Genomic DNA, 12,305 nt, shown 5'->3' on the forward strand with positions numbered 1-12,305 from the left:
CAGACCGACATGACGACTTCTCCAGCCAGGACTCATCTGCAGAGATTACAGCACAGACACATCTGACTTCTCACATTATCAGCCCTGTCCCCATCTATCCCCAACCTGCACAATCTCCTCATCCTGCTGATGCCCCAATACTGAGCCGCTGCTGCATTGTGTGACCCTATTACTGCACCTGCTGCGTGGCACAAAAACAGTGCTCCACACACTGCCTCACACAGTAATGCCACCACTGTGCCCTCTAGATGGTAAAATTGCCTCCTAGAAAATTAGAAAATATTAATGCTCTGTGCAAATGCCCTGGAAAACAGTGCCTACTTTTTGTCCCAAGAAAGTGATAATGCCCCATGTGCACCTTTTACAGTCAAAATACCCTTAGTGGCCATATAATGCTTCTTAAGTGCCCTCTTAACATTTAAAAATGTTCCAGGTTCCCCAATTTACAGCTCCCCTATACACAGTATGATGGACCCTCTGCCCCCCTATACACAGTATGGTGGGCCCACAGCTCCTCAATACACAGTACGATGGGCCCACAGGTCCCCTATACATAGTACAATGGGCCCACAGCTCCCCTTTACACAGTACGATGGGCCCACAGCTCCCCTATACACAGTATGATGGGCCCACAGCTCCCCTATACACAGTACGATGGGCCCACAGCTCCCCTTTACACAGTACGATGGGCCCACAGCTCCCCTATACACAGTACGATGGGCCCACAGCTCCCCTTTACACAGTACGATGGGCCCACAGCTCCCCTATACACAGTACGATGGGCCCACAGCTCCCCTTTACACAGTACGATGGGCCCACAGCTCCCCTATACACAGTACGATGGGCCCACAGCTCCCCTATACACAGTACGATGGGCCCACAGCTCCCCTATACACAGTACGATGGGCCCACAGCTCCCCTATACACAGTACGATGGGCCCACAGCTCCCCTATACACAGTACGATGGGCCCACAGCTCCCCTTTACACAGTACGATGGGCCCACAGCTCCCCTATACACAGTACGATGGGCCCACAGCTCCCCTTTACACAGTACGATGGGCCCACAGCTCCCCTATACACAGTACGATGGGCCCACAGCTCCCCTATACACAGTACGATGGGCCCACAGCTCCCCTATACACAGTACGATGGGCCCACAGCTCCCCTATACACAGTACGATGGGCCCACAGCTCCCCTATACACAGTACGATGGGCCCACAGCTCCCCTTTACACAGTATGAGGGCCCACAGCTCCCCTTTACACAGTACGATGGGCCCACAGCTCCCCTTTACACAGTACGATGGGCCCACAGCTCCCCTTTACACAGTACGATGGGCCCACAGCTCCCCTATACACAGTACGATGGGCCCACAGCTCCCCTATACACAGTACGATGGGCCCACAGCTCCCCTATACACAGTACGATGGGCCCACAGCTCCCCTATACACAGTACGATGGGCCCACAGCTCCCCTTTACACAGTATGAGGGCCCACAGCTCCCCTTTACACAGTACGATGGGCCCACAGCTCCCCTTTACACAGTACGATGGGCCCACAGCTCCCCTTTACACAGTACGATGGGCCCACAGCTCCCCTTTACACAGTATGAGGGCCCTCCCACAGTAGTCCCTACAACGTATGAGGGGCCCACATACTTTATGATGCCCACACAATCACATGATGCCCCCATTCTTTGATTTCTCCATATGTTTTAATTAAAGTAAAGAACATTGTATACTCACCTAATCCAGGATCCTAACGAATCCTTCTGCAAAGCGCCGGAGCACGTACCGGATATCAGAGTGCTGGCACGGTGTCCTGTGCGTGCGCCAGCGCTTCTGCCCTGCGGTTTATAGCGCCCTGCGGTGTACAGAAAGGAGAGCGGTAGTGCGGGGAGATTGTGTGCGGGGCCCGGGGCGGCTGCACCCTCTTTCCCCTGTAGCTACACTACTGGGCTTCCATAATATCACCACCAGTACAGTACTGCAGTACATTACTATTAGCTGCATTAAAGGGTTTTCTCAAAATCTGAAGGTATCCCCAGCGACCTTCATACCGGGCGCTTTGATTGTAGCGGAGGTGCTGAACTGCTGCTCCACTCCTTGGCAATGAGACCGCTGGAGGCTGCACAGCGCTGTACTCGGCTTTTCCCGGCAGTCCCATAAGTAATGAATGAAGCGGAGGCCAAGCATGTGCACCTCTACCCCATTCATGGCGGGGCTCAAGCCCATTCTCGTGGCTTTGAAGTCTCAATCTCGGCATTGCTGGGGGTCCGAGTGGACGCTCCCCCCCCCCCGCCCCAGTGATCACAAATGATCCTTTATTTTATGGATAGGGGATAATTTGTGATTTTGAGAAGACCCCTTTAACATCACTCAGAAACATAATATTACAGTTCTAGTGTGCAATGAGCAGTGATACATTATAACATATAATCTCCAGATACAAGATGACCTGTGAGTACACATGGCCCAATCACCTGATGGACTCGGACATGGAGGCCACCCGAGCTCTGATCGAGCAGCACGACTTCCAGGACGACGTGGCGTATGGGTACACCAAGGTCTTCATCCGTACCCCCCAAACCCTGTTCAGCCTGGAACAAGAGCGGGTGCAGCTGATCCCCATCATTGTGCTGCTGATCCAGAAGGTGAGATAGTCTGCGTCTATTCTCCCTAAAATACATATGACAGTATATATGGAATATGAGTAGACACAATGTGAGCACAGTACAGCATTATATAGGCACAATATGGCACTATATAGGTAAAGAATAGCACTATGTGGGTGCACTATGGGCACTAAATGGGCACTGCGCCGCTCTATGTGAGTACAGCTCTCTGTAGCACTGCTTGGTTCATGTGGGCACTGTATGACACTATGGGCACACTATGGCACTGTATGACACTATGGGCACACTATAGCACTGTATGACACTATGGGCACACTATGGCACTGTATGACACTATGGGCACACTATGGCAATGTATGACACTATGGGCACACTATGGCAATGTATGACACTATGGACACACTATGGCAATGTATGACACTATGGGCACACTATGGCACTGTATGACATTATGGGCACACTATGATAGTATGGGCACACTATGGCAATATATGGCACTATGGGCACACTATGGCACTGTATGACACTATGGGCACACTATGGCACTGTATGACACTATGGGCACACTATGGCACTGTATAACACTATGGGCACACTATGGTAATGTATGACACTATGGGCACACTATGGCACTGTATGACACTATGGGCACACTATGGCATTGTATGGCACTATGGGCACACTATGGCATTGTATGGCACTATGGGCACACTATGACACTATGGGCACACTATGGCACTGTATGACACTCTGGGCACACTATGGCACTGTATGACACTATGGGCACACTATGGCACTGTATGGCACTATAGGCTTACTATGGCATTGTATGGTACTATGGGCACACTATGGCACTGTATGGCACTATGGGCACACTATGGCACTGTATGACACTATGGGCACACTATGGTATGGCACTGTAACACTATGGGCACACTATGGCACTGTATGGCACTATGGACACACTATGGCACTGTATGACACTATGGGCACACTATGGCACTGTATAACACTATGGGCACACTATGGCACTGTATGACACTATGGGCACACTATGGTATGGCACTGTATAACACTATGGGCACACTATGGCACTGTATGGAACTATGGGCACACTATGGCACCGTATGACACTATGGGCACACTATGGCACTGTATAACACTATGGGCACACTATGGAACTGTATAACACTATGGGCACACTATGGCACTGTATGACACTATGGGCACACTATGGCACTGTATAACACTATGGGCACACTATGGAACTGTATAACACTATGGGCACACTATGGCACTGTATGACACTATGGGCACACTGTGGGCACACTATGGCACTGTATGACACTATGGGCACACTATGGCAATGTATGACACTATGGGCACACTATGGCACTGTATGACATTATGGGCACACTATGACAGTATGGGCTCACTATGGCAATATATGGCACTATGGGCACACTATGGCACTGTATGACACTATGGGCACACTATGGCACTGTATAACACTATGGGCACACTATGGCACTGTATGACACTATGGGCACACTATGGCACTGTATGACACTATGGGCACACTATGGCACTGTATAACACTATGGGCACACTATGGCACTGTATGACACTATGGGAACACTGTGGGCACACTATGGCACTGTATGACACTATGGGCACACTATGGCAATGTATGACACTATGGGCACACTATGGCACTGTATGACATTATGGGCACACTATGACAGTATGGGCTCACTATGGCAATATATGGCACTATGGGCACACTATGGCACTGTATGACACTATGGGCACACTATGGCACTGTATAACACTATGGGCACACTATGGCACTGTATGACACTATGGGCACACTATGGCACTGTATGACACTATGGGAACACTGTGGGCACACTATGGCACTGTATAACACTATGGGCACACTGTGGGCACACTATGGAACTGTATGACACTATGGGAACACTATGGGCACACTATGGCACTGTATGACACTATGGGAACACTATGGCAATGTATGACACTATGGGCACACTATGGCACTGTATGACATTATGGGCACACTATGACAGTATGGGCTCACTATGGCAATATATGGCACTATGGGCACACTATGGCACTGTATGACACTATGGGCACACTATGGCACTGTATAACACTATGGGCACACTATGGCACTGTATGACACTATGGGCACACTATGGCACTGTATGACACTATGGGCACACTATGGCACTATGGCACTGTATGACACTATGGGCACACTATAGCACTGTATGACACTATGGGCACACTATGGCACTGTATAACACTATGGGCACACTATGGCACTGTATGACACTATGAGCACACTATGGCATTGTATGGCACTGTGGGCACACTATGGCATTGTATGGCACTATGGCACTGTATGACACTATGGGCACACTATGTCACTGTATGACACTATGGGCACACTATGGCACTGTATGACACTATGGGCACACTATGGCATTGTATGGCACTATGGGCACACTATGGCACTGTATGGCACTATGGGCACACTATGGCACTGTATGACACTATGGGCACACTATGGTATTGCACTGTAACACTATGGGCACACTATGGCACTGTATGGCACTATGGGCACACTATGGCACTGTATGACACTATGGGCACACTATGGCACTGTATAACACTATGGGCACACTATGGTATGGCACTGTATAACACTATGGGCACACTATGGCACTGTATGGCACTATGGGCACACTATGGCACTGTATGACACTATGGGCACACTATGGCACTGTATAACACTGGGCACACTATGGAACTGTATAACACTATGGGCACACTATGGCACTGTATGACATTATGGGCACACTATGACAGTATGGGCTCACTATGGCAATATATGGCACTATGGGCACACTATGGCACTGTATGACACTATGGGCACACTATGGCACTGTATAACACTATGGGCACACTATGGCACTATGGGCACACTATGGCACTGTATAACACTATGGGCACACTATGGCACTGTATAACACTATGGGCACACTATGGCATTGTATGGCACTATGGGCACACTATGGCATTGTATGGCACTATGGGCACACTATGGCACTGTATAACACTATGGGCACACTATGGCACTGTATAACACTATGGGCACACTATGGCACTGTATGACACTATGGGAACACTGTGGGCACACTATGGCACTGTATAACACTATGGGCACACTGTGGGCACACTATGGCACTGTATAACACTATGGGCACACTGTGGGCACAATATGGCACTGTATAACACTATGGGCACACTGTGGGCACACTATGGCACTGTATAACACTATGGGCACACTATGGCACTGTATAACACTATGGGCACACTGTGGGCACACTATGGCACTGTATAACACTATGGGCACACTATGGCACTGTATAACACTATGGGCACACTGTGGGCACACTATGGTACTGTATGACACTATGGGAACACTATGGGCACACTATGGCACTGTGTGACACTATGGGAACACTGTGGGCACACTATGGCTCAGTATGACACTATGGCACTGTATGACACTATGGCACTCAGTAAATTGGGCGATGCATGGCATGATGTGACGGTGATGACGCATCTTCTGATTCTTGGGAGAATAAGAAAATTCAGGAATAAGAAGACATTTACCATAATATATATAGGAACGTGTCTGAGTGCTCCGCTCTGACATCTGGGGGCCAGTGTGGCCCTATGTTTGCTCGGAGCAGCCCTGTACTGAGCTATAAGGCCCAGTATATGATATACTGTATCAGTGTCTTGTGCCTGAATTAGGGTGCTGGGGTCAGAGGTCGCCTTCATGTTTAACCTCTTACTTACCAATAACATGCAGGAAAGTATCACATGCAGCGAGACATATGGGAAGTGTCCCATAACGAAGGTCGGGAAACGTGGAGAGCAGACGCCGAGACGTTCCCGGGACCCTCCACACGGAGATCAGTGCTGGGGAGCAGGTGACAGACCCTCATCCGCACAGAGAACAGGATTTCACTGGCTTCAATTTAACAAGAGTTTAAATTCTCTGACAGCAAGCTGAGATCTGGAAACTAAATACAAAGTACAGAGTAGATTGCAGAGCAGAACGTGTCATTATAAACTGATCACGGCAGTTTTCTAGGACTTGTGAATGTTGATGATGTCTTTAAGATAGACCATCAATGTCAGATCGGTAGGGGTCATCCTGAGCCTTCTGGTTCATGAAATATTAGGCTACCACTGCTGGGTTTACATGGCATAATCGCGGCCATTAATCGACCACTGAGCAAGTCGATCCGTGGTCATACAACGGCCTCTTTACACCGGCTGACTACACTCCCATGTGCACAGAACTGTCAATAATGCAATTGTTTTCTCCCCATAAAATATCATGTCCTCGGCAGCACATACTGTGAGTTAATGTGCTGCCGAGAATGATGATCACTCTGCAAGCTTAAAAATCATCTCACCCGACAAATGAGTGCATTACTCCTTTGTCGGGTGTTCATTAGGCCTGACACAGGTGGAGCAGTAATCAGTGTATAATTTATATGCCACTCGGGGCGAGTAGAAAGCTGGGTGCCAACCCCTTTAAAGTCTACAATGGCTGATGGCACCTTTATTTGCAGGGCATTATGTCCTGGTGCACACATACGGTTGTCTTGTGGCTGCTCTTAGGATAGCACATATGTCTTCTGTTACCCGTCTCTGTCCTCAGATAATCCGGGTAATGTGCCAGCGAAGGAATTACAGGAAAAGCCGCCAGGTAATAAGATAAATCAGCAGTCACTGGTCGCTGCATCTACAGGGATATTGCCCTAAAGGGGGTGATCTATACAACCCCGACTCTGGACCCCCCACTATTATCAGAGCAAATATCAGTGAAAGTGTCGGCATCTACAACTGTGGATCACTAGCAAATTAGTAAATGGAGTACGGGGGTCCTAATGAGACGAGGCTTTACATCAAGGGCAGGTGACGCCCCGACATTTGTGCTTGTAAACCTCCAACACTCAGCAGAATGAGGCAGCAGGACACAAATGTGATCGGAGCTAACACCAGATACACACAGTGAGCGTAATAAGAGATAGACAAAGAGCTATATAGCAATTCCCTAATGTATGTCTGCAATAGGAACTGCTGCAATAACACCGAGGGGATTCAAAATCTCTATGGGTTTCCTGCCGGCTCCACATCAGATGTTATTCTCTAGAGCTGCACTCACTATTCTGCTGGTGCAGTCACTGTGTACATACATTACATTACTGATCCTGAGTTACATCCTGTATTATACTCCAGAGCTGCACTCACTATTCTGCTGGTGCAGTCACTGTGTACATACATTACATTGCTGATCCTGAGTTACATCCTGTATTATACTCCAGAGCTGCACTCACTATTCTGCTGGTGCAGTCACTGTGTACATACATTACATTGCTGATCCTGAGTTACATCCTGTATTATACTCCAGAGCTGCACTCACTATTCTGCTGGTGCAGTCACTGTGTACATACATTACAATACTGATCCTGAGTTACATCCTGTATTATACTCCAGAGCTGCACTCACTATTCTGCTGGTGCAGTCACTGTGTACATACATTACATTACTGATCCTGAGTTACATCCTGTATTATACTCCAGAGCTGCACTCACTATTCTGCTGGTGCAGTCACTGTGTACATACATTACATTACTGATCCTGAGTTACATTCTGTATTATACTCCAGAGCTGCACTCACTATTCTGCTGGTGCAGTCACTGTGTACATACATTACATTACTTATCCTGAGTTACATCCTGTAGATCTTTTATTATAAAAATGAAAAGCATAACAATAATAATAACAGAAACATAACAAAATTAATAACCAGAAAATAAACAATGTAATGAACTGGTCCAGCCGCTCCCTCTCTCCTCACACACATATTATACATATATACACAATAATAACTACCTACACTGTGACATCTGGTCCGGTTACCAAACAAAATAATAACAATATAATAAACAATAACCGACAAATTATATACAAACTAATATATAATTTTTTTTTATTTTATTTTTTTTTATAAATAAAATAAACACTAACTATACAAATATATACAAGACAAAACAAAACCCCCCACACTCGAGCCCACCAGTCCCTCCCCGGCACTGACCTGAGAGCTGCTCCTGCGTCTCATGCCTCAGTCCAACGTCCATAGGCCAGATCAGGCAGTGCCAGTTTTTCACCCAAATAACCAGTGTCCCACAAGATGAACCCACCTCCCCCCTTTTCCCTCCACCCAACCTAACACCTACACCCAAACCCATATATACAATATATACAGAAACAAACAATACAATAACCACAACTGACAAAGCCCAAGTTCGGCGCCTGCAGCCCTACATCACTGTCTACTGATCAATAAAACAAAAATCTATGGTGTCAGCAGCAGCCCACCACCAGGAGAGGAGACGACCAGACTAGGGCACACTAAAAGAAAAGCCCCTCCAGAGGAGAGCGGCCCTCCGTGTACCCAGTCTCTCATACTCCAGAGAGCGCACCTTCACCAGGTCACCGAGTATGGTCCTAAACACATCGTCCACTGGGAGGGTTTTCCGCTGCGTCGATACTAAGCACCGTGCGTTCCACATGTGATACCTAACCACTGCGCTAACTAGAAATAAGGTGCAGCGGTCCCGACCACCCAGGTCCCCGAATGCTCCATAGGCCCATTCCGCATAAGAGAGACCGGCCAGCCGGGGCCAGCCAATGGAGGCGCCCACCCTGTTGTACACCTCTGTGTTAAAGGGACAACGAAGCAGGAAGTGGTCCATGCTTTCAAGCATGGTGCCACAATGCTCCCGAGGACAGTTCCTGTCCTCAGAGCTCCTACACTTCAGATTGTCCCTCACACACAGTTTCCCATGGAAGCAACGCCAAGCCAAGTCCCAAACCTTCGAGGGGATCCTGATAGAATTCAAAAGATGCAGACCCACCCCAAGATCCCGACTTGGGCAATCCCTGAGCGCCAGAGGCCTCTGAAAATGGGTCAACAGAACCCTTTTGTCAAGGAGCTTCCTTGGCAGAGTCCTGACCTCCCACATTCCCAGACCTCACCGGCGAATTACCTTCAGAACCACAGTAGCGTAAGCCGGGAGATGTCCATGCGGTGTGCGGAGATCCTTCACTTGCCCTCCTGTCTCCCATTCCTGGAAGAAAGGCTGAAACCATCCCTTACAGGAGAATACCCACGGAGGAGCTCTCTCTTTCCAGAGGTTTGCAATATTGATCTTAATGAAGGTATTCACAAGGAATACCACAGGGTTGACCATACCCAACCCTCCTAGTCTCCTCGTACGGTAAGTAACCTCCCTCTTGACCAGGTTCAGTCTATTCCCCCATAACAGTTGGAAGAACAAACTGTAGACCCGAGTCCAGAGAGGCTCCGGCAAGATGCACACGCTGCCCAGATAGATCAGCAAAGGGAGCAGGTAAGTTTTGATCAGGTTTACCCTTTCCCTTAGGGTCAAAGACCAACCCTTCCATTGGTTCACCTTCTGAGTGGCGATCTCTAGCCTGCTGTCCCAATTTTGTTTGGGGTAATCCCCCTGGCCAAATTCGATGCCAAGAACTTTTGCAGAGACTTAGGGTTCTGGAAGGGTGTCCGAGAGATCAAAACCAGGATCTCCTCCTCCCAGCCAGAAACTCTCACACTTATCCCGGTTGATCTTAGACCCGGATGCCTCCGAGTAGCGATTTACCTCTGACATCAGCCATTCTGCCTCCCCATCAGAGGAAACAAAAACGGTGACGTCATCGGCATACGCCACCACTCTCAGAGTGGCTTCAGGTGCTGCCCGGTCCATCCCGATCCCAGCCAACGGTCCACGCTCCACCCTCCTAAGAAGTGGGTCAATCGCAAACACGTACAGTAGCGGGCTCAAGGGACAACCCTGGCGAACACCACACCCAACCTCAAAAGAGCTGCCAATCCAACCGTTCACAAGCGGGAAACTCTCTGCCCCAGCGTACAAGGTCTTAAGCCAATTAACGAACCCCCCCGGCAGGCCATACCTCAGAAGGACAGACCAGAGGTACTCATGATTAACCCGATCAAACGCTTTTGCCTGGTCCAATGACAGCATGTACCCCTTCCAGTGACCAGCCCTACCCTGCTCCACCGCCTCTCGGACACAGAGTACAGCACTAATTGTACTGCGGCCCGGAACAGAGCAATGCTGGGCCCCCGAAAGGAGCTGGGGTGCAAATTTCACCAGCCGATTAAACAGCACCTTTGCCAAAACCTTCCTGTCTGCATTGAGAAGCGCTATGGGACGCCAATTCTCAATGCAAGATGGGTCCTTTCCCTTTGACAAGATGATCAGGGCAGACCTCCTCTTTGACTTTGGCAGAGTGCCCGAGGAAAGACACTCATTGAATACCTCAGTCAAGAGGGGAACCAAGGCGTCCTTAAAGGTCTTATAGAATTCAGATGTTAAGCCATCTGGACCGGGAGATTTCTTTAGGGCAAGCCCTTCAATCGCCAACTTAACTTCCTCTTCCCTGATCATCTCTGTCAAAACACCAAGAGAGGGGTCTACCCCTGGTTCGGGGACGGATTCTGCCAGAAAAGCCGACATCTCATCCCAATCCAGATCCCTCTTCCCCAAGAGGTGCGAGTAGAAGGATCTGACGACCTCCAGGATCCCTGATCTGGATCTTTTCAGGGACCCCGCAGTGTAAACCAGTCCTGTAACAACTTTACTATTCACTGACATCTTGCAGTTTCTGTAAGGGTCGGGCGAGCGGTACTTCCCGTAATCCCTCTCAAAAACCAGAGATGCGTGTCTATCATACTGACACCTCATTAGCAAAGATTTCACTCTGGAGATCTCCTCGCGGCTACCTCCAGTTGAGACAAGATGCTCGAGTTTCCTCCTCAGGCCCTGATACAGGCGGTACCTGTCCAGGCTCCTGAGGCTCGAGAGCTGGCGGAAGAATCTCGCCACCCTTTTCTTAAACATCTCCCACCACTCTGACTTACTACTACAAAGATCCAGTAAGGGTACCTGGCTCTGAAGAAAATCCTCAAAGGACTGTCTTATCTCCGCTTCTTCCAAGAGAGACAAATTGAGCCTCCAAAAGCCTCTTCCCATCCGGGGGGTCTCTGTAACATTCAGGGAAAACAAAATCATACAGTGATCGGAGAACTCCACCTCAACAACAGATACTGCTGAAGAGACGGCTTCCTCCTTTAAATAAAACCTGTCTATCCTGGACCTACAGTTACCTCTATGATAGGTGAACCCCTCGTGGCCTGGGGTGTGCCGGATGTGGACATCCACCAGGCGAGCCTCACTAGCTATACTATTAAGGGCGACGCTATCATAAGTCAGCTTGTCTCTGGAACCTCCTCTATCCCGGGGCCTCATGACAGTGTTGAAGTCCCCTCCAAAGACGACCTGCCGACTCGTAAAATGGTAGGGCTTGATCCTCGTAAAGAGACACTTCCGGTCCCACTTAGATTGGGGACCATAGATGTTAATGAGCCGGAGCTCTTGTCCCTTCATGAGGACATCTAATATCAGGCACCTCCCCATTTCTAACTCAATAACCCGTCGGCATTCTACCGG

The 12,305-nt window shown here is 48.9% G+C and overlaps 1 protein-coding gene across 3 annotated transcripts in view; it reads left to right on the forward strand.

Moving 5' to 3' along the window:
- Positions 1-12,305, forward strand: part of LOC141264775 (unconventional myosin-Ig-like) — a 443,459-nt gene that overhangs the window by 204,781 nt on the left and 226,373 nt on the right. For all 3 annotated transcript variants that reach the window (XM_073677080.1, XM_073677078.1, XM_073677079.1), the window contains one exon: positions 2,448-2,655. In XM_073677080.1, the coding sequence (XP_073533181.1) occupies positions 2,448-2,655 (208 nt within the window). The remainder of the gene's footprint in view (positions 1-2,447; positions 2,656-12,305) is intronic.

Source organism: Phyllobates terribilis, unplaced genomic scaffold (genome assembly GCF_046119375.1).
Source record: "Phyllobates terribilis strain yellow unplaced genomic scaffold, ASM4611937v1 Scaffold_4__5_contigs__length_816908805, whole genome shotgun sequence".
NCBI classification, from domain to species: Eukaryota; Metazoa; Chordata; class Amphibia; order Anura; family Dendrobatidae; genus Phyllobates; species Phyllobates terribilis.